Raw genomic sequence first — 23,276 nt, 5'->3', positions numbered from 1 at the left:
TTTGACTTTTTTGCAAGATACTATAGAAACCTCTTTGTGAACAGTTAAAGAGCATACAATTCTGAAAGAAATCCAAAATTAATTTGATGGAAATCGGTTTTGAAATGACTGAGATATCCAAAAACAAAGTAAAACAAAGCGATCGTAATAAAATGTGGGTCCCATATCTTATTAGGATTGCGTTAATGTGGAAAGCTCAGCCATTTCGAAACCTATTTTCATCAAATAAATTTGGAATTCCTCTTAGAAATATGCTCTTTCATATTTCATACGAGATTGCTCATTATCTCACCAAAAATGTTAAAAACCTGCATATGTACGTCTCAACCAAAACTATACGATCCTTACCGTTAAGTTTTTTTTCCTTTTTTTTAAAAATTTTATTTCGTTTGTTTATTTATCTATTTTTTATGTATTTTTTTTTTTTACCAGAAAGGCTTTAAAAACGTGTTGTCGGTCACGCACTTTGTTGGGCAATAGTTGTAAATGCACTATACAAGAGAGTACATGGTTATCTGTGACTCTTATCAGTGAATTTGTAAGATTTAAAAGACAGTTGATAGGATCTATCGGTCTCAATAGGCTGATAATACGCATTTAGGCCTACGGCATAAAATTTGACTCAATGATTGTTACAACCCATTCCAAGCTAGAAAGGGGTTTCAACTTCGATTTGAATATGGAAAACGTATATACAACATTACAAATCTGGGTGAAACTGATTCGCTCGAGAATACTTTGTTGTTAGGCCTAGAATACTGCTGGTTTAACCAGGGACTAACTACTCTTCTCATTCAGTTTAAGGTTGTGCTGGCTTCGTATACAGTTACTTATAAACCAAGGGGGCATGTACACAGATCCGTCAAGATGAAATGCACAATACCCGTTTACCCAGTAACCATGAAGATGCACAGGCCATGGTTTAACTATGGTGGAAATCATAAATACGTATTAAGCCTACCCTCGCGCGCGTGTGTGCACTGTTTGAAGTGTGTGCAAGTGTGTGCATTAGCCTGTGTCTGAACAGGTAATCGTGTAATGATCGTGATTGTCTATCTGTCGTGTTGGCGAGGAGAGGTGTTGCGTGGGAGTCCCTTTCATGTGCGTTCATCGTGCGCGGTAAGCTGCTTTTCGTGTAACGCGACTTGAACGCGGGCACCAGGCACGCGACAGTGACTTATGAATACTGCAGCTAGATGTCATCTTTTAACGACTGTGGGCTTAGACTATTCAGAACCTTTCATGACTCACCTCTAGCTCGACTACCGAGTATTATTCTGTTTTTGTTTTTGTTTTTTCTTTTCAATCCGCTCGGAGAAAGAACTTGTGTGACACGATCAGAGCCAGGTAGGCATCATAACTAAATTTTCTCAACTTGACATGAAGATCCCTTGACACTGATCTTTTCAAGTAAAGACAAATCTTTGAACGGCTTAGCATCGGATTTCATTTCTTGAAATTAAAATGAGGATACGGTGGCGGTATATGTTCTGGGGCTGGGTGTTTCTCTCGTGCACAACTCTAATCACGATTTTCACAGTGCTGAGGGAGGTTGACTTAGTCTCTGGAGTCGAGACTCTCCATCAATCTTTCAGACAAACTTTGCAAAACACTGATATTTTGAAAGGAATTAATTTGATCGGAGGTCAAGAAGGCTGGTTTTCTGATCATGAGAATGCAAGTGGATATGACCAGTGGATACTCTCCAATCGGAGGCAAAAACATCACTGGGAGGCCAAACCGCTGAACAGAGAGAAAACCAGGTAGGTCATAATAATAGGTTGGCGGTCGGCCATTATCAACTGAGTTTAATTTGCTGTATTGTGTCATCCAAGTTCTAAATGTAAACAAGTATGCAATGCCATACACACGTGTATTACGGGATTTCATATGGTTAGAACAACATCATGTTGTGGATTCCCCCACTCTCCACACATCTTTATATGCACTGTAAGCTACATTTTCATGCCTGCATGGTATTTCCACTAGTGAAAAGTATAGGGCCTGTTTAATGAGTCGTACTATCCCCCCTTTTCACTCCTCCCTCATCATGAAAAAGTATTGCCACTGTATATTGTCCTCTATACTAAGGCATAGACAGTACATGATTATGCAGCCATGGCAAATATGGTGGGGGGGGGGGGGGGGGGGGGGGAGGGGACACCATCTGTCATTTTATGTAGGGAACCTACAATTATTGTTTATAATATGTGTATATACAGTTTATTATGTAAGATCAAAAACAAAACTGGAACAAAGATTAATATTATGTTTATATGTTCATATTATATGTTTATATATATATATATATATATATATATATATATATATATAATGTATAATGTGTGTGTGTGTGTGTGTGTGTGTATGTGTATCTGTGAGGTATAGTTTGGTGTAGTCTGAGTTTGATGTTTTCTCAAAGTGTTTATAAATTTGTAATGAGCATCCACCTTCTGAAAGCCTACATGTAAATACATACAGTTCTAAGTTTCTTTTTTTTTCTATATACCACAAAAATGTACCAAGTACATTGTATTCAACATTTTACAATCTTTGTATTAAATCGTGTATAGATATTTTGTGCATAAATGATTCTCAATTTTGGAGAGCTCATTCTTAAAACAGAAATGTAAGTACAAGTGCTTATTGTATATATATATATATAAATATATATATGTATAGGTGTGTGTGTATATATATATATATATATATATATATATATAGTTTATGTCACACATACTTTGCCTCATTTAAAATACTTGAATTGCCTTTGGCCAGCACCTCCCTGCTTTGGCATACAATTCTCTCTTAGTTGTGTCCACTTTCAACTGTGATTTTTTCCTTATCATTGTTTTCTTAATTTTCATTTACTCTGGGTATTACAATTTAATTCTTGTTTGATATCAGTCACAGAAAGGTCTGCAGGCCAATGCTTATTTCTCAACTCTCTTAGATGTCTAAGTGACCCTGCATTTGTGCATTGATTAATTGATTGATTTATCTATCTATTTTTGTTGTCCATAGTTGTGTTGTGTTGGTATTTTTTTTTTTAAACAGAGGGCCTTATTTTGATATTGTTTTTATACCCTCATCCACACACAGTGTGTATGGGGTTACATGTAAAGGAATCACTCTGAGGTTGGATGGACTGGTGATCGGTTGGCTGGGTGGTTGGGTTGTTGGTCTATTGCAAAATCTTGTGGATTAAACTAGTCCCTTATTTATTGAGCAATTGACCTAAAATTTGGCACGTATTACTGCTAGACTATGCAATTGTGCAAGACACCCTATTTGTGTGTGGTAAAAAAATTGGATTGACTGAACTCCCTCAGTTTTTGAGCATTTGATGTGAATTTTTGCACATATTGCAACTGTATTTGTATGTAAATTTGCAAAGTTCAACTTTTGTCATTATCATCGAACAATGTGTTGCCATGGTAACAACATTTTTTTGAATAAGAAATCATATGAATTACCAGTGGAGTTAGCTAACTCCCTTAGTTTTTTAAGCATTTCACTTGAAATTTGGCACATGTGACCACAATAGTACAAATTTGTATGTACATATTTGTAGGTGTGCAAACTTCATATAATTTTCATCATCTATCAATGCATTGCCATAACAGCATTTTTTTGAATGAAAATCATACATTGACTTGCCCATCATGATGATAACGATCTTAATATACAATTTGTATGATTGATGTCATATGATGTTTAAAACGAGGAACAAACTATCTGTATCTAAAATTATAATGATGTTGAGTATAATATAATGATTTTTTAATACAAATTATAATCATGATGACAGTCATTTACCAAGTTTGATTAACATTGCTGACATCATTATCATCAGTGGTTACATCTATTATCATCATTTTAGTCATTGAAATAGTGTGAATACATAATATGTTGATGATAATGCCTGCCCCAAATTTACAGATTGACATTAATATCTTTCCCTGTCAGTAAAGAGTGAATATGATGTGGCTAAAGCTTGTAGAAAAGTTATTGTTTTGCTGCTGCCAACAGGGTTCTTTCTGTATTTATCAGCAGACACACGCCAGCCTGGCAGCGCTTCTTTGATGACATCACCCAAGATCAGATGTACAGCAGAAATGCAGGATACATGCCTGCACTGCTCAAGGAGCTTGTCAAAACAGAGATCAAATCTGTTGCTCTCTATCATGGTGGAAGTCAGCTAAAATTGCAAGTTAGACTCGCCGATGGAAATTATGCCATGCTGAAACCAATGAGGTTACCCAATAAACATTTCAAAATCTTTTAATTATAGTCACCTGAATGGCTTTGATCTGTGCCTTAAACCTCCTTGCTCATACAAATATACTGACTTAGAGATTACTTACTTCCTTTGATCACAACTTGGGGACACTTTTGTGACTGTAGTGACATACATTGTATGGAGGTATTTTAAACTGATGACTGATGTCCTTTTAGAAATCATCCGAAATTACACTGATGCAGTGGAGGATCCAGATGGGGGTGCACCGGGCGTGTGCCCCCTCTTAATTTTTTCGTTAACACAAAAGAAATAAAAAGAAAAAAATGAGAGGAAACCCAGGAGTAGCAACAAAAATATTCTTTGCGCCCCCCCTTTTCAAAATTCCTGGATCCGCCCCTGCTGATGTTGTGTAAATAAAGATGATACTTTTACAAAGATTCTGCTCAAGTGCTTTCTTTGTGCAGGAGATGTGAATTTAGTGTCAGTGAAATGAAAGCTTTAAAGCTGATTTTATAAAAGTAATTTCTTATGAAGTTAGTGGTAAATTTGTGTCTTCTGACCCAATTTCACTCTTTGCCCTTTATTGAGATGGTTTCAGCCTTGCAGACAAATGTACTGCCAGAGCATGCCACAATGGGTCATTGACAGCTTTTTTTTTTTCAACTTTGAAAGAGGTTTGCATTAATGACAAATGGGACATAAATGGAATGGATCAAAATGAATTTGTCTACACTGTAGCATCAATTGATGTGAGAGTGGAGTACTTCGTAGAACCACGCAGTTCACACTCCTTTGAATCAAGATAGTCAAAAAGGCCTACACACAGGGAAATATCCTGTTGGATAGCATTTGACCCATTTTCAAACTCATTGCATTATTCCTTTTCAGGAATCCGAGGAAGTTTGTGTATGGTTACAATGAAGATCAGCCATTCTGGTTGGACATTGAAAGACATAATGCAGAAGTTGCTGCATTTCACCTAGACAGGTAAATAGAATAAAATCTAGTCTTCTTGCATGACAGATTGTTAACTGTTTGTTCTTAAGTATACTCTAAACATTGTATATCACATGACCCATAACCATTAAAGTCTTATTAATTGCTCTAACATTGCATAAGTTATCTATTTTTATTTTTTCATTCATTCTTAATTCTTCAGATTCCAGACTTGTCTATGTCACACAATTTATTCCACTTTATTTGCAAAAATTTACACACCATGGGAGCAGGAAGCTTATGAACGTAGAAAATTGATGTTGGAGCTTAATTAACTTAATGCAGTAAAGCAGGGATGGAATCCTGCAAGTTATCACAGAAGATAAATTTGAATTGCCACATTGACATGCTTTAAATATCAAACCTGAAGTTCTTTAAAAGGGAATTCCATGCTTTGCATTGCTTTGCATGAAAACAGAAAAATCAGGAAAGTAGATCAGTGAATTTTTTTGTTGGAAAAAAGCATATACACACATGCATGCACACACACACACATACATATATGAACTTTTTAAAGACTGGGAGCAAAACAAACTGACAACTCTGTGTGACATAGATGTTCAGCAGCTCTCCATTCCTTTTGTTTAAAAAAAAGTATCAAATTTTCATTTTCTCAAAGAAGATTTCTTTCTTCTTCAGATCTGTTCATGGCATAATGAGAGTAGGGTGATTGCATGTTCTCCTCAGCAGCTAAGTTCTGCCTTTACTAAAATTTTAAACAAAAGTGAAAATAAGTGAAATTTACATGTAGTGTGTCAGACACATTGAGAGCTGCTCAATACCTATGCCACACAGAGTTGCCAATTTGTCACATTCTCTAAACTTTATCAGTTCATAACTTTTCTGTGTGTCTAATTTTTCCCCTGAATGTTCACTTATCTGCTTCTCTGATCTTTCTCTTCTCATACAAAGCAACATAATGTCAGAATGGACTTTCTCTTTTAATAACTTTAAGTGTCTCATTTATAAGTCATCAAATATTTTTGTATTGGTAAAAACAAAGGATGCAAAACAAAGAATGGTCAGTGGTGTGGTCAATTTTCTTTCTTGTTAAGTTACAATCATGAAAATATTTGTATGTATACCTGTGTTAGATTTGTCTAAGGTTTAATTGTGTAATTGTTTGTGTGTCTGTTTGTATGTGTGTCTGTGATGCTTCTTGACTTGTGCTATCATTCTTTTCATGCCTGAAGTCAAACTGGAGAGTGGGGGCAAGTGTCCAAACTTCATCTTATTCTTTGTTTGTTTCAATACTTGCAACCTTAGTAGTGATGGTTGATTGTTATTGAGGTGAGTATATCAAAGGTTGAAGTAGTTTGATTGGGTGAAGTGTCAGAGCAGGATGTCGGGAAAAGGCTATCAATATAGCTGATCATGAATGTATAGACCTGTTGATATATTCATTTATAATTCCAGCTTGTACTGCTCACTCTAAATCTAAGTCTCCATCACAAGATGAGGGGTAAAAAAGTTCAAAGGTCAATAAACTCCTGTCATGAGTTCCAAAGATCAGCAGTCAATATTTCATATCACCCGTTATCAGCAGTCAATATTTCATATCACCCTTTATCAGCAGTCAATATTTCATATCACCCTTGCTATACCTCGCCTTACAAATAAGAAACATGACCTATTTTTTTCTAATGAAGAAAGCATGCCATGCAAGCATAAATGTTTGAATGGATTGGTGAAAGATAAGTATTTTGTCAGTTCTCCCACTGCCAAATTTTGTCCCCTTCTCTTCTGATGAGGCACAGTCCACCTGACTTGTGCTTGGAAACCTCAAACTATATACAAATTATTCAATTGCTCAAAGTAAAAGTATTCAGTGACTAGCTCTGATTTAAGAAAAAACACCAAACAAACTAAAACCAGGAATGACTCAAGGAAGATTGTAGTATATGAGTAGGGCCTTGTACTTTGTATGTTCAGATAATTTAAAATTGCATTCAGTGAAATGTTATGAATTGCCATGCACATTTAGTAACATATCAGATTTCAACCTGTTTTTATTTTATCCTCAGGATTCTCAATTTCCGGCGATCCCCACCATGTGCAGGCCGTGTTATCAACATGTCGCGTGACATAATGGAGAAGACGATTGACAAAGAGCTCCTCAATACCTTTTTCACAAATGGTGATAATTGAATTGATAACTTGTGTAAATTTTGCATAACCACCTTCGTGTATATTCTAATTATAGTATCATTTGAGGAGACATTATATTTCAGGCATGTATATCACTCTCTCATCTGGAACTAATTGTTTTGAACATTATCAGACTCTTGCTTTTGGCAGGTAAGTTCCAAAATAATGTCTGTAAACGGAAGCATGAAATATTTTTGTGTTCTGTCTTTAAACATTTAAATGTGATATATTCATTGAGAAGATGTTGATGGGATCACTATGAAACCCTAACTGTAGAAAATGATATACAGTGTAGTGTCTACTGTAAAAGTGGATCTTTTCGCATGACTAATTTTATTTTTTTTTGCGCTCGGTGGGGTAAGAAGAGTTTCGCATGTTTTTAATTGCGTGGAATCAAGACATCAACTACTTGAACATATGGCAAGCAAAAATATTCACATGCTTTTATTTTCGCACTGGTTTTGGGTGGCACGAAATGCGCAAAAATTTCAAAACCACAAAAATTTTCACTTTTACAGTACAGTTATGACACATTCTTTCACTTCTAGTACTTTTGTATGTAATTTGCTGGCCAGTCATATCAAAGCTCAGCAAAACCACAGTTCCTAGGCCAATGAAATATTAAAATTTGACTTGTGCTTGGCTGATTGGCCAGAATTGCAGGATTCTAAACTTTGATTATGACCTCTGACCTTCACATCAGTGCAACAAACTGACTGCTGAGCTGGTCTTACTTTTTTTTTTCTTTTTATTACATATATCCTTGTTGAAGCCTTGCTTAGACTTCAGTTCCACTCCTCAGTTGAGTTGACATAATAACTGTAATACAACAATGCTGTCAGAATCAGCTAAAGAATGGCAGAATAACACAAAGATTGAACATGCATTATAGAACAGTTATCAAATTCATATGTTTAAGATATTATGTATGATATTCTTGATAAAATCTGTATGTCTTATTCCATGGATTCCTCTTCACAGAAACCATAGCCATAACACAAACATTTCATTGGCATGTGTTTTGAAAGCAAAAACAGATCGACAGAAGTCTTTGTACACCCATTGGTAGCAATTCTTGTAGCAAGTGGATTCTATTGTAAAGGCGTGCAGTATTGTAAATGTTTTTTTTTTTCAGGTTCTGAAAATTGATTTGTGGAATTTGTTTTTTAATGTGCATACAGGCATCAACCGTTGTTTCACTGGAAAATGTGCTCCATGGTTTTGTAACAAAGATCACCCTGTTTGTGGTAAAGGGGAGATGCTGGAGGTGTCTATGTGTCAGTTTCTGCCAAACTACAAAAGTGATGAGGACCCTGTCATGGACAAGCCATACCCGTGGAGCCATGGGGTCAGGGAAGCAGCTGTGTAAGTACATGTACATTGATAGTGTTTTGTTTCTTCCAGCCGGGCCAAAGGCATTTGTTTTTTGTTTTTTTGGTCTATCTGTCAAAAGGCCCGTCTGGTCCATGCCGCCGTCCTTCCAGCAGGCTCTCATCTTGTCGAGATTTAAAGTGCTCATTGGATTTTCTTGGAAGCAGACCAAGGTATGCTACATGAGGTCAAGTGCACGTATTTTGGGCAAATATCCCTTAAGGTCAAAGGGCAAAGGTCACTGATCTTATATTCAAAATGGCATGTTTTAAATGAAAATTTATCTCGGAATGTTCGCTGGTAATTATTTGGAAGGTATATATGTTAACAAAAGGGCATTTATCCCATGACCTTATAGAGGTGAATGGTCAAGGTAAATGGTATACCTGTACCAAGATTAAAATGTCATTCTGGAGCCACAACTCCATTTGTCTATATCACTTTGTTTGAAATCATTTGCTTGAAATGTCAGGGGGTCAACTTCAAGGTCAAAGTTCACCAAAATTTTAGTTATAATGCATTTTCTGATCATATGTGACCTTGCTCCACAAAACCAACAAAAAGTCGCCAGATATGGATTTTTAGTTAAGAGCAGATTCTGAACGAGCAGACTCTAAGCTTTACAATGATGTATAACTCAATACAAATGGACTCTCCTAACCTATCTAGATATTGGAAAGAAAGGACACTCTCTGGAAAGTGTGAACTGAGAAAAGAGGCTGTGAAGTACAGGGTGTATTCAAGCACTTAATCTTTACCAAGCCATGCTAGCTGTGGGATGAATGGAACAAAAAACAGGATGTTGACCACTGAGGCAACAACAATGAAGGGATTATCAGATTAAGCTGAAATTGAGCAGGCTTCATTAACACATTCCGTAGATGATTAATGCTAACTTTCAATGCAGTAGCATCATTCTTTAATCAGTTATTAGAGTTGAAAGTGAAGGGTTGGTATAGACAGGGTTTTTAAGAAATGAGAAGAGGGTTCTATGAGAAACACCTACAGTGTATTCACACTATTCCACCAAAACGGGTTCGAGAATTACTGCTGAAAATACAAATTCCTGTTTGTTTTATGGTCCCAAACTTTGATATGATACAGAAAAAGACTTGTTCTTTCAGAAAATATGAAAAACTCAAGATTGGTCAGGTTAACCCATTTCACCTATTTTCAGTCGTCACACAAAATCACTGTGTGCAACTTTTTGTTTGTTTTGTGATGCACGGTCACATATTGTGTTTTCATATGGTATTTGTTCCCATGTAGTTTGTGTTTTTATGCAGTTTATGTTTTCATGTATTTTGTGTTCTCATGTAATTCATGATGTTATCATGCAATTAATGTTCTCATGTCATTTGTGTTCTCATTTAGTTTTTATGTAATTTGTGTTTTCATGTAGTTCATGTTCTCATGTAGTTAATATTACATTTCCCCTGTTTTTTGTTTTCATATATTTTATATTCTCATATGCACTTTTGTGTTTTTCATGCAGGTTTTGTTCCCACTGTGTAGTTTGTGGGGTTTTTTGTGTCTTGTGTTCTCATGTATTTTTTTTTAAATTTCATATAGTTTTTGTGGTCATGTACATGTAGTTCACATTCTCATGTGGTTTGTGTTTTCATTTATTTTGTGTTTCCATGTAGTCTGTACTGATTAAGTTATTGATGGTGGGATTGCAGATTCAAGCCTTTGTGTCATGACATGTATTTTATAAAGGGTTCAAGTACCTGTAGGTTTAAATCAGAATCACAGAATTTGTACACCACAAAGGGCAAATGAGGACATCCTCAGAACAGTAAGTGTGAATTTGATAGGCAGCAGAACTGTTTCAAGTGTGTGCTGCATGCTGTGCATGAGGTCTATGGGACATTGTCTGCCTATCAGAATGAAAAAATACATTCCTTTTGTCAATGTAAAAGAAGTTAGAATATGAAAAAAAACCCCCAGACACTGAAATGTTTTGTATAGTTTTGGGCAGCAACCAGATTTAAACATGTAATATGCACATTTATCAAACATACACAACATTGCTTGGCGGTGCACAGCATTTTCATTGTGAATCTGTAACTGCATTGTTCCTTAAAAAATGACATTTAAAACATTTATGGCTCATTAGACAAATAAATAAGAAGAGAATAATATTTGCCTGTTTTGTTGTTGTTTTTGTACCATAGTATGAGAGGATTCCTAGCAAACTTGTTCAGGATAAGTAGGCCTATTCAAATTCATAATTGTCTTCATGTCACAAAATGCATACATTCAAGATTTTCCAACTATTCTTGGTTATCGTCACCTTAACACTTATAGAATTACATAATTTTGTCTTCATAACTAGTTGTCCTTATTCAGACACATGTTCATTTATCACATTTCATTTTTGACCATGCATTACAAAACCAACAAAAAACTGCTAGAAATGGAATTTTGGTTCAGGGCAGATTCTGAATGTAGAGATTTTAAGCTTTAAAATGACATATAACTTAATTCAAATGGACTTTCCTGACCAATCTTATTATTTGAAAGAAAGAAGACACTCTGAAAAAGTATCATTGAGTAGAGAGGCTCTGAAGTAGTCTATTCAAGCACTTAATCTTACCAAGCAATGCTGGCTGTGCAATGAATGGGACAAAAAACAGGTTATAAAATGCCATGGCAACAACAGTGAAGGGATTATGAGATTAAGCCAAAATAAAGCATGCTCTATTAACACATTCTATGTATTACCAATGCCAACTTTCAAAGTGGTAGCACCATCTTTACAAAAGTTATTAGAGTTGAAAGTAAAAAAGGTGTAAAGGATTAAAAAGAGATGAAAAGGAACCTCTAAGACATACCAAATCATGGCATTATTTAAAAATATGTTGTAGGAAAACTGCTAAAAACACAATTGTTCATTTGTGTTATGATCCCAAAATTTAGAAGAATGTAGAAGAATTTCTCTCACAGAAAATATGAACAACTTTAGATTGACTAGCTTGACCATTTTAACCTGTTTTGAGTCCTCATGTAAAATCAGAGAGTGTGACTTTTTGTTGGTTTTGTGATGCACATGGTCACATTCAGGCTCCCCCACACAGTTGCCTTCACATGTATAGCCCCACTTATTGCATTTAAAATGACTGTTGTTATGTCTTATATCTTATGTAATTCAATCTGCTATCTCTCAGTGTATTTTACTTCATATTTTTCTCTATCATTATGGAATTATATTCTTGGAGGAATTCTCACATTATCATGCCAGAGCCAGACAGACTGGAATATAAAGTGGGCATAAATCACTTGGGTCATTTTTGACATTTCATGAGGAAAAAACTTGAGAAAATATGCTGGCAGTGCCAATGCATTACCCAGTCCTAACTCAGATCCCACATGGTAGGCTCGATAAGAGGTGACTGTGTTTCTAGACTCCCCACTCTACAAGTAAAGTTATGTATTTCTTCTACTCATACAGAGTTGTGTTCAAATGTATTGAATGATATAGGTATAGGTCCTAAATGATGAGTTTGGGGGTATGTTACAGTGTATAGTTAGTGGTGTGGTTACTGACATGACATTCTTCTCACTTGTATCAAGATCACATCACAAAACAATTCGGTGAATCTTCTATGAGAAGAATTTTAGGGTAGAATGATTTTCATGACATTTCAATTCTTATCTGTGCATAATATCACCAAAATAATATGTAAAATGTTGGAGAATGTAAATCTTAATTACAATAAATGTTCTATGGTTGAAGTAAATGATATTTCCTTATTATGTTTTCTGATAACTAACTGGATTTTAACTGGCCATTAGTGAATATCACATTGGAAAATCTCCACTTATCATTACACAGTCACTTCCAAAGTGGTTTTAATTTTGTCCATGTAAAAAATTTAGGAGTGTATCCTGAACGAACTCATAACATGATTGACTATTCTTCAATTCTAGATCATGATTTTCTGTATTTTTTTGGACCTTTATGCAGATGGATGGAACAAAACATCTGTGAGGACTTACTGCATGTAAGTGTATGAATACATATTCTAACAGCTGACAGGATTTGTGTGAAATCTGGGAAATAGAGTGAGCTTCTTCCATAATTATTTTCCTCTGAATGTAAGGGGCTATGCATGTTCTGTTATACATGTATGTACCTACAAATATGTGAGTGAACAATGGTTGTTTAAAAATCATTTGTCAAATGAATCAATTTGAAAATCTGTCTTCTTGTGCTATGCTCAGTGATTTTGAAATATGTTTCATACCCGCAAAAGCCAGCATTTCAGGGAACAGTGAAAATGGCCAGCTTGGACATGGAGTTTGTTTTTTCCTGATTTTTTTTTTCCAATGTTACTGTATGGGGGGTATAGGAATAGGTTGATTGCAAACATTATAAGTAGATATGTTTCAGATACATATTTGTGTGAACATATAACACAAATGTCAAGGGTACATTTAAAAAAATTGACCTTCAATAGCAAATGGCAGGAGCTATCTATGAAAATTAGGTCAATTGTGTGCTCAATGGGGAAATAATGGCAAGATGGAAATGGATGAGCAAATTTGTTTGTTGCAGATACTAGCCCTCTATCTTTTGAGCATAAAATGTTATATCAAGTGTCATGACAACAATAGTTATCAGTGCAATTGAATTTAGCTTTTTTCTCTTCGATACAACATCATAGCAAATTGAAAGAACAATGCAACTCTTTTACAAACTAAGTTTCTTAAACAAAGTGGCAATTTCTGCCAACATTTTGCCCCAAACTAAGGTGTTAGGATGGGGATAGGTGTGACTCTTTGTGTATGTCTGACATATCAGAATGACATGAGCATAGCTGTAGGAATAAGATTTGCATGCATCTCGTTTTGGGCTGCAAGATGGTGGGTCCTTATATGCACTATCATCTTTTCACACTTCAGCAATAACTTTTACTTTTAAACTTATCTCCTTTCTTTGACATTATGCAAGAATCCTGCAAATGCAGAGGGCCGATTTTTCCTGGATTTGATTGAACAATCAATTTTTGACTTTCTGATCAGTGAGTATTGGTATTTCTACTTCAATCAATGCACACTGTGCAATAAAACCACACATTGGTCGATCAATACTTTACAATGAAGACATTGGATAGACTGTTGTGCACAGTTAGCTTTCACTGGGAACAAGCTTTTGATTGCTGTTCTTGCACAAAACTTGTAGTAGATAATCCCAGTTTACCAATTTATGTTTTAAAATATTACTTTGATGTTTACTATATCTGTTTGTGTAGATATTCAAATTTGACCATTTCAAAGTCATTATTATGAAAATTATCAGGCTCTTGCTGAAATTTTGTCATCAAACCTTGAAATCGTGGAAATGATTACATGAGACAAAGAAAAACCATGTGATGCTCTCTATACAAAACAAATATATAGCTGAACTTATCTCTTCAGCAATGCTAGACACCAGTCTGACAGCTGAGATCTAATAATTCTACATAATACTCTAAATTACCAAGGGTGGATGAACACCAGCTGGAATGACAAACTTCAAATTATATGTGTTAGTGTCTGATGTGGATATGACTGGAAAGAAAGCTCACTTTGTAATTCATGTGAGTTTGTGTCAAGAATTGAAGTGATGGGCAGTCTGATGTGTTAGAATCTAAAGGCTTGATGAACAATGGGTACATCCATTCTATAGCCATCTCTCTTCAGTTTATACAGCCAGTGATATCTGTAAGCTTGTGAAAACCGTTCTAGTATTTACGGAAGAAATTTGAAATATGTTTTTGCTGGCTTGTACTTGTAATTTAATAGCCATCAAAGGGGTTTGTTGGTCACGTAGAATGGTCGTGTGTATGATATGGCTATGATGTTTTCATTCTACACCTCATTTGAAGTGAATTAAATGATCTCGATGCATTTTATTTCACCTTAAATTCAGAAAGTGAAAACAGTTTTAATGGCATTGTTCAGTAAAGATTTATATTCATCAACACTTCTATGTAACAAGCACTTTTTCTGGTCATCCTTTTGTACAAAGGAAAAGAGGATTAACATACAAGCAATGACTCATTATTGTAATAATTTATAAAACAATTGAATGCAAACAGAAGGAAACTGACCAGAAATGAATATGATTTATTAGTGGAAAAATGAGCAAAGAAACTGGGATTCCATCAGGATGGAATCCCATTTTCTTTGCTCATTTTTTTCACTAATAAATTTATCATATAATTAGTTTTTATGGGCTTTCATAGCTAATGTACTCTGTAATTTGATTATTACATAATGCTATGATATAAGGGTGGTAATTTTATAAATGAATCATTATTATGATTGAAAGAATGATGATGACCACAACCCTATCATTATAATCATGATCGTCATTGTAGTTGTAATAATTGTCATCAATGATTTTTATTACACTTGCTGCCATTCTGATGGATTTAACTTCTGTGGAATAATGCTACTCTTTTTTTTAAAGCAGATCAGCTATTTCATTTGATCTATTGGGCAACTTTGCCATTTCACATAAGGGATGCATACAATAGAAATCCCTTGAAGATTTGGATATGTGTAATGACATTGCAATATGGTTAATACAACTTAAGCATGTATTTGAAGTGAAATAGGGCTTAAATGTATTTTATCTTTTAGTTCAAACCTTAATCAGAAATGCAATGTTGATTACATGTTTCAGGGAACTATGACAGACATCACTTTCACATGTTGAGACAGTTTGGCACCAAGGGCTTTGTGGTTGTGCTTGACAACGGGAAGGGGTTTGGCAACCCATACACAGACGACCCTTCCCTGCTCGCCCCTCTTGCACAGTGCTGTATGTAAGTAACACTTCCGGGAGGGTTTGACATTAGTCTCTGCTTGCAGACCCAAAATACAGTCTACGTCACGTCATACAATTTAATCGTACTTCCTATGACTAAGATATTGTCCACCACATTTGCCATGTTTGTAATATGTCTAATGCATTTCATATAATTATGTAATATTATCAGTGAGAAATAGTATAAGCTGTCAGTGAAAGGATGAAACAAATACGTCACTTACACATCTATCTGCATATTTCAAATGTTGGAAGTGGGCAATTAGCTTTTGATAGCACTGCTAGTGCATGAGAGGAGAAAAAATGAGGCTTATGATTCATGCTAGTTTTCCTTTTGAGTGTGATGGCACAGAAAACTGAATCGTTGCATTTCTTTCCTCCTCGGGTCTCCACAGTTTGTTTCTCTGATGTTGAAATGACAGACCACGTCGTTTTATCACCAATAAAACAGGATTATTCACCCCATTATGTGTTTTTGTCACTATCTATCTCTGTCATTCCACTCTAAGAAGGCTTGAAATAATGAGTTCAGAAAGCTTAATTAGTTGAGGAACAAGCCTCGTGACTACAGAAATATGTGCTTGAATGTCTGTTGATCTATTCGAATTGATAATAAAGGTTTTTGATACAGCCACATAATACACAAAACTTGATCCAAAGTCAGATCAGGAATTTTGAAATGGAAGACCAGAACAAGGCTTGATCATCATGACTTGCTACCAATACAAGAATAATGGTGGAGATAGGTGTGTGAATATGTGCACAAAGAATGGAGAGGGTTTCTGAGGTTTCTGACAAACTAACAGTAATCACACTTGTTTAAATGTAGACAGAGTAGGTTAAAGTAGAGACCAAATTCGACTCATTGATTCCCCTTATGACATTGTTTCTGTGGACTTGTGCAGCTTCAGCATACATTCTTCTTGATGTCCAGCATGATGGGGAGGGGTGAATTTGACTTTTATCCCCTTAGATCTTTGAACCATTATACGTGGGAGAATTAAAAAGGAGAGAAAACGATTGCTGTTAGTTTGTAAATATGATTGACTGCTGTAAAAAGGAACATCGATACAGAGAGAAGCAGACTGCTGATGGTGTGATTTACAGACACATCCTGGGTGTGGAGGGGGAAGTATTCATTTGGTTCATTGACAATCCTTTAATACTGCCTCAACAATAGACACTCCTGTGGGAAGTTCCCTTTGTTGTAAATTGAGACACTTTACTCAGTGATATGTCTGGCCCATTGACACACAGTGATTAACAGAAAGATGAAAATAAAGAGGAAAATAATACTCTTTTGTGCATTTTTTTAAGGCTTAGAAAGAAATACAGGTAGATGTGGTTTGTAAGATGCAAGGTGTATTTTTTTTTCTTGAAGGGCTTCAAAATCTTGGATAAATGGAGTTATGTCTCGTGAACATACTTCATACAATAGTGTATACTGTTCACTTTTTCTTTAGATACAGTTTTACCAACATTAAATTTGAACCAAAAAGAACCGAAAATGTAGTGCCAAATTAACCTGAAGTTTTTAGATATATATGTGTATATTGCATATTCATAACTTAAGAAAATTGAAATTCTATGTGTTTTATACTCATCAGCAAAAGTTGAACTAACCTCCCTCTCTTTCTCTCTGAGTGAATGTTGCACGAAGTAAGATTTTACTTTCAGGGTATATACTGAGTGGAAGAAGATATCTGTTTATGTGGAGATGTCTCTATATATGGTACGTCTCTCTTGTTTTATGCACACAGAATCCGGCAGTCCACCTACAGGTACCTGGACAAGCTACACAGAAACAAGCGAGAGAGACTAAGTGATCACATGCGTATCGTGTTGAGCCAAGATTCTATCACTCCTGTGCTGACAGAGGCTCACCTAGAAGCCCTGGATAGGAGGTTGGCGATTGTCATAGAGACGGTTAGAGACTGCATCCAACTACATGGCTCCAGAAGGGTGTTGGTGGAGCATCTCCAGCTCCCTGTCAGTGAGAACACTGGGAGGACAGAAACATGACCATCACTCCACTCATCAGTGGTGGGAAATTAACTTGCTTGCCTTTCATATACTGTATAAGCTGTTATTTTCGTAAATTTCGCGAAACACAGTTTGATCACCAATTTAACAACACGTGAAAATGTCTTTATACGCTACAAAGTAGGATAATAGTGTATTTACGTCGGCGTCAGTTCGCAAAAACTACATCTCGCGAAAGTGTCTATGACCTCATTCGCGAAAATTTCTGTACGCGAAAATAACAGCTTATACAGCAATAGTGTATGACTCTTTTTAAGGAATGCAATATGCTGTTATGTACCATTATGTGCAATTCATTTATTCAGAAAGAGTATTTAGTACTTAATTTACTTATTTGGCTAGAATGCTAGGCATTGAAAGTTTATACACAATGTTAGAAAAGACTAAGCAGGGATTATATGAGATGATGGTCCTTTCATGCGGCAGATTACAGTAATAATTAAGAGCACCTAATGCTACAAGACAGAAAGAGAGATTGGAAGGAAGAGGAATAGAGACAAAGAGATCATAGTGAGGGGCAAGGAGGATGGGGGAGAGATAAAAGAGATAGAGAGAGGGAGAGAAAGAGAGAGAGAGAGAGAGAGAGAGATAGATGTAGAAGGGGTGGAAAGGTGCTACAGTTTAAAGGGCAATTACACACGATGTTCAAGTTTGTTCTTCTAAATAGGGTAAACACAATAGAAAGATATCAAAAATGGAAATGGAAAGCAAGACTTATAGGACTTCAAAAATTCTTGTTTTCATGAAAATGCTCAAAGTTGCAACCACGTCTATCTGCAACTTAAGCGACATGCTGATGTCATCACTTCAAAAAGACCTTGACAATCGTCTAAATTCAATTTCCTTTTTTTTTAATATGAAATCATATGGAAGGAACTTGAATCCTTTGCGTCAAATTACTTGTTTCTTATTCCAACAATTATGACTTCCATGGTGAAAAACTAGTGTTGCTCAATCATCCTCTAAAACCTGTACTTAGTAAGATAACTTGCTGGAGTTAAGAGTTGGTTACATTACTGTGTAAGCCAATAATAGTCATAGCCTATATCACTCTTTGGTGAATAGATGTAAACTTTTCATGGTTTTATTTCAAGTCCAATTGTGATAGAAACATTCATACTTTTGTGTTCACCATCAATCGTCTTGCACTGCTGCATGTTATGCAGCCTTTTTGAAATGGATGTGAGAAGTCTGCAAAGATCCTCAACTACAATGTATGCGGTGTATAAAATTGCTGGTAGAGGGGTATATGATATTATTTGTTGACAGAATAATTTAGAAAACTGATGTAAAAGTCCCGTCTGGACAGCATGGTAATTCAGTGTATAACAGTGCAGATAAAGTCCTAGTACTCAAACTGCCTTAACCCGTTGAGGACGAGTCCTGAGTATACTCAGGCTGGTGTCTATGTGAAATGTGTGTTGTAGCAAAATCAACCCATCCTCAACGGGCAAAAAATGCATTGACAGAGTGTTATATGTTTTCATGTTGAAGTATTGCTCTATAGGCAGGACATGTGACCTTGGAGATGGTAAATCAATAATCTTCAGTGCAGTAAAAATATTACCTAAAAGAAATAATAAAAAAAAATATATATCAATTTATAAAGCGCAAAACCTATAGACATATATTCTTCTGCGCTGCAAAAGCTTGTGCTTGATAATAATGAACATTTAAATGAAAAGATGTGTTTTAAGCCGTGATTTAAAGACTGCTACGGTTGGGGATTTCCAGATTTCATAATGGTAGATCATTCCAGAGTTTGGGAGTTGCACAGGCAAATGCTCTGTCTCCCAAGGAAAATCCATTTCCTTGAATATAGTGTTGAATATTGATACCAGTTTCACTTAAGTTATGAAATCATCTATATGTTTAATAGTAAGATTATCCAAATATTTCTTTGTGGGATGCAGTAATGGTAACAAAGAGAATGTCACTAACATTCAATACTTTGCCGATTGTTATGCCCTGACAATTCCCTATTTTTTCCTCATTACTTAAAAAATGATACAAATTCAGTCCGATCTCTGTTATCAGGATGTGTCAGAACCAGGGCCTGTCCAGATTAGTGGTTTGGCCAGATATGGGAGAAACAATGTTTAGTCCACATGTACATGTACATGTACATGTACATGTACATGTACATGTACATGTACATGTAGCAGCTGACCCAGTGGTATCAGATAAGTAGGTAGTGTAAACCACAACAGTGGTGTAATCTATGCTAATGCCTACTTAAAATTATACATGTCTGTTCATGTTTTTTTTTTTTTTTTTGAAATGAAAACATAAACATTTTTAAGTACTCTTTGTGAAATGGTTATGTTGGGAATATGATAGATGAATCGAGCAAGTTTTTTGAGGATTTTTACTTGTTCTTCTAATTGAGCTTGAAATCACTTTTTTTTTTCTTCACTGCATGAACATGTCCGGATAATAGAGAACATGGGATAAGAGATGGCTGGATAATGGAGGTTGGACTGTACAGTTATTTAATAGCACTGAAGTAAAATCTGTTTCATGCATGACTGTTGAACATCCACACTCACACACACACACACACACACACACACACACACACACACACACACACACACACACAAAATCACATGGGTTTAACAAATACCAAAGCACAAGTCAACACAATGAAAAGTCTTTTTCTATTTTTTTCCTTAGGAAAGTGTTCAAGTCGACAGTGTCATGTAAACCAAGTCAACTTGGGCGCAAGTCAACATATTTTTGTCTTCTCCGTTTGTTGACTTACAGTTTACTATATAGGCCTAATGTTTTTTATCAAAAGGACACAAACTTCACAAATGAATTGCTTTGACCTCTGTACAATTCAGTCAACCTTGCTTCAGTTGACCTCACAAAGTCAAACAATTGCCTTAAAGTTGAAGAACTTTTCAAGTCCTCTTCTCTTTATATTCTATTGATTTTAATCCCTCACAAGTCATAATTTCTCTAAGTCAAAGCTATTTCTTCAGTCCAAATAGATTGGACTTTATAGGCAAGGTTGGTTGTACTTCTCTTTTGTTTGGGAAGGCTTACAGAGACAAAAATCCTTATGCATCAAATTGTAGTTCTTGTAATTTCCATGGAAACTACTGAGAAATCAGTAGGCCTATAAAACAAGTAAAATTAATACACATGTCTCAAATTCCAGTTTTAGTTGAATTCAGTTCATCAGAATTGTACAGAAGAACCTCCAAACCTGATGGAATACAAAAATTGCATTAATTTTATTATAAGACCTGATTGTAGTGCAGACACTGCCAAGTGGGATAAGAATTCTATTTTTGATTTCATTTCAGTAGCCTATAAATTGTCCAGAAATATTTGCTTTTGATTCGCTGGAATGTTTGAATGTCTATAAATGTTGTGCATTTGCCATAGTGACTTTGATAGTAAAAAAAATGTATTCATGTAGGTGGTGGTGCTACCTCTATACCGTAGTGAGTATTCAACTTGTGATTTCAGGTAGTGGTTTATCTCTACACCCCTAGTGAGTATTTAACTTGCGACTGAAAATGTACATATTGATCATGTTACTGCATATAGTATTGGGTGCTGATCGATTGTTGAATAAACCGAAAATGAACTGGACTGTTTTTCTTGCCTCTCCATAATGCAGATGTCTGTTTTGTTTTGCAAAGCTTTCTAATATTATGCTCGATTGAAAGTTTTTGTAGTTTCCATTCTCCTGAAATGCAACTGATTTGTCAAACTGTTAATGCCTTTATTTTATTTCATTTTTTGAATGGGATATTTTGCACAGGAATGATGCCATCATTTAATTAGGACTAACATAAATAGGACACCATATTGATACAGTACAGGACATCCAGTCCAACATTTCTCATGTTCTTTAGTTTCACTGCTCAAACACAAGGCAGCATCTCTTAAAACGGACACATTTTTTCATCAGACATTAGTCAAAATATGAACTTTTTGTCAATTTTTCTACATACAGGAGGAATATTCAATAGATGTAATATAAGTAGAGACTAGATGGGTCTAGCGCTCACCAGAGCAGTGCACTTCACTTTCATGGCACTCGACAAACTATTTAAAATATCTTGAGACTATTCAAAATATCTTCAAGGACTGCTTCAGGCCCCATAGCACACAACACTGGGGTATTATTCCTTGCCCAAGCACCCCCCCCCCCCCCCCACCCATGACATTACCACCATTTGTACGAACTATAAGAAAATCCTCCCTCTGTCCACTGCTGATTCTTGCTAAGTTGGTCAAAATCCAGCAACCAGTTTTCATGATGAGAATGTAAAGAAATTATGATAATTAGCTAATTTGGGCCCCACCTGAGGGGCCCCTCTGTGAGAACCATGACCACTTGTACAAACGATAATCTCTTGCCAATTGTTGATTCCTGCAAAACCATGTACCCGTTTACGAGAAAAGGTAGGGCCTACATGTGGAAAAATTCACACAAGACATACTGCATGCAAACACTAGATAATGGATGACACACCATGGATGATGGATGGTAATTGTTGGACAGTGGATAATAGCTGATGATAATTACAATAGTTCACTTGAGTCACTTGGCTCAGATGAGCTTAAAATGTTACACACTGGGGTATCTACCCTTTTTGCATTCCTTGAAATCTGTATATTCAACAGTAGCCTAATATCTCTTGCTGTCACACTGAACCCAGCCTATACCCTGATGAAACATGCAGGTACCTGTATTCTAAATCTACCAATTCTCACACCTCAGGGGGTCTTTCCCACGCTTACATGCATGAGAAAATTTTATTCACACATCAAAAAAAAAAACAAAAAAACAAAAACGACAAAAACCAACCCCCTCTTCCCCCCTCCCCAAGAAAAGGTATTCCCAACCATCAAAAAAGTCACATTTGGGAAAACTTTTTTTTAAAACCAGAAATAATGAAAAACATCATACATGTATCATGTCTGAACACAGCTTATTGGCGAATGAGACCCAAATATGCACATTAATTGAGTAAATTAAGCAATAGCCAAACATATCAGCGAAGTTTAATGAAAATCTGACAATTTGTTGAAATGTTATGAGTTTTGGTGCAGCCATAGCCATCCCTGGATGAGAAAACTACTTCAGTAAAAATAACACGTATTACGATTTTATAAAGAAAACAAATATGGACAGACTTCCACAAAATTTCATTTTTCATGAAAAGCGCATATTTCCCCAACTCGATACTGACCACCAAAAGGTCATCAGACAGATTCTGAAAGCGCAGAAGCTAAGCTTTAAAATGACGAATACCTCAAAATAAATGGACTAACCTGTCTAAATGATGGAAAGAAAGTACAGATTGTGGAAAAGTGTGAACTGAAAAACGAGGCTCAATTGCTTTATCTCACCTTGCTGTGCTCTTTGCAATGAATGTGACAAAAAATAGGATGTAAAAAACTGCAACCACAATGAAGGAATTACTGTACAAGCTGTTATTATTGCTACAGATTTTTTTGCGAGATGTTGTTTTCGCGAATTTGACTCCGAGGCTATCATAAGTGCACTAATGCCTGTCAATTTGAGATATTTTCATGTGTTGTTAAATTTGCGATCAAACAATGATTCACGAAATTCATGAAAATTAAACCCTCATGAAAATAAGTTTATACAGTATCAGGTGTAGCTGA

General features: G+C 35.6%; 1 protein-coding gene across 1 annotated transcript; it reads left to right on the top strand.

Annotated features, from left to right (window-relative positions):
- Positions 1-1,464: 1,464 nt before the first annotated feature.
- LOC139723269 (extracellular serine/threonine protein kinase FAM20C-like) lies at positions 1,465-17,600 on the top strand. Its single transcript, XM_071634526.1, has 9 exons — positions 1,465-1,763; positions 4,057-4,257; positions 5,132-5,230; positions 7,264-7,376; positions 8,569-8,752; positions 12,729-12,765; positions 13,716-13,785; positions 15,435-15,576; positions 17,339-17,600. Exons 1-9 carry the CDS (start codon positions 1,465-1,467, stop codon positions 17,598-17,600), a joined length of 1,407 nt encoding a protein of 468 aa, XP_071490627.1.
- Positions 17,601-23,276: the final 5,676 nt, after the last annotated feature.

Source organism: Diadema antillarum, unplaced genomic scaffold (assembly GCF_040938485.1).
Source record: "Diadema antillarum isolate AM-2024a unplaced genomic scaffold, OU_Dant_1.0 scf00000184, whole genome shotgun sequence".
Lineage (NCBI taxonomy): Eukaryota > Metazoa > Echinodermata > Echinoidea > Diadematoida > Diadematidae > Diadema > Diadema antillarum.
The sequence above is the reverse complement of the archived record's forward strand: the minus strand, read 5'-3'. Positions and strand labels throughout refer to the sequence as shown.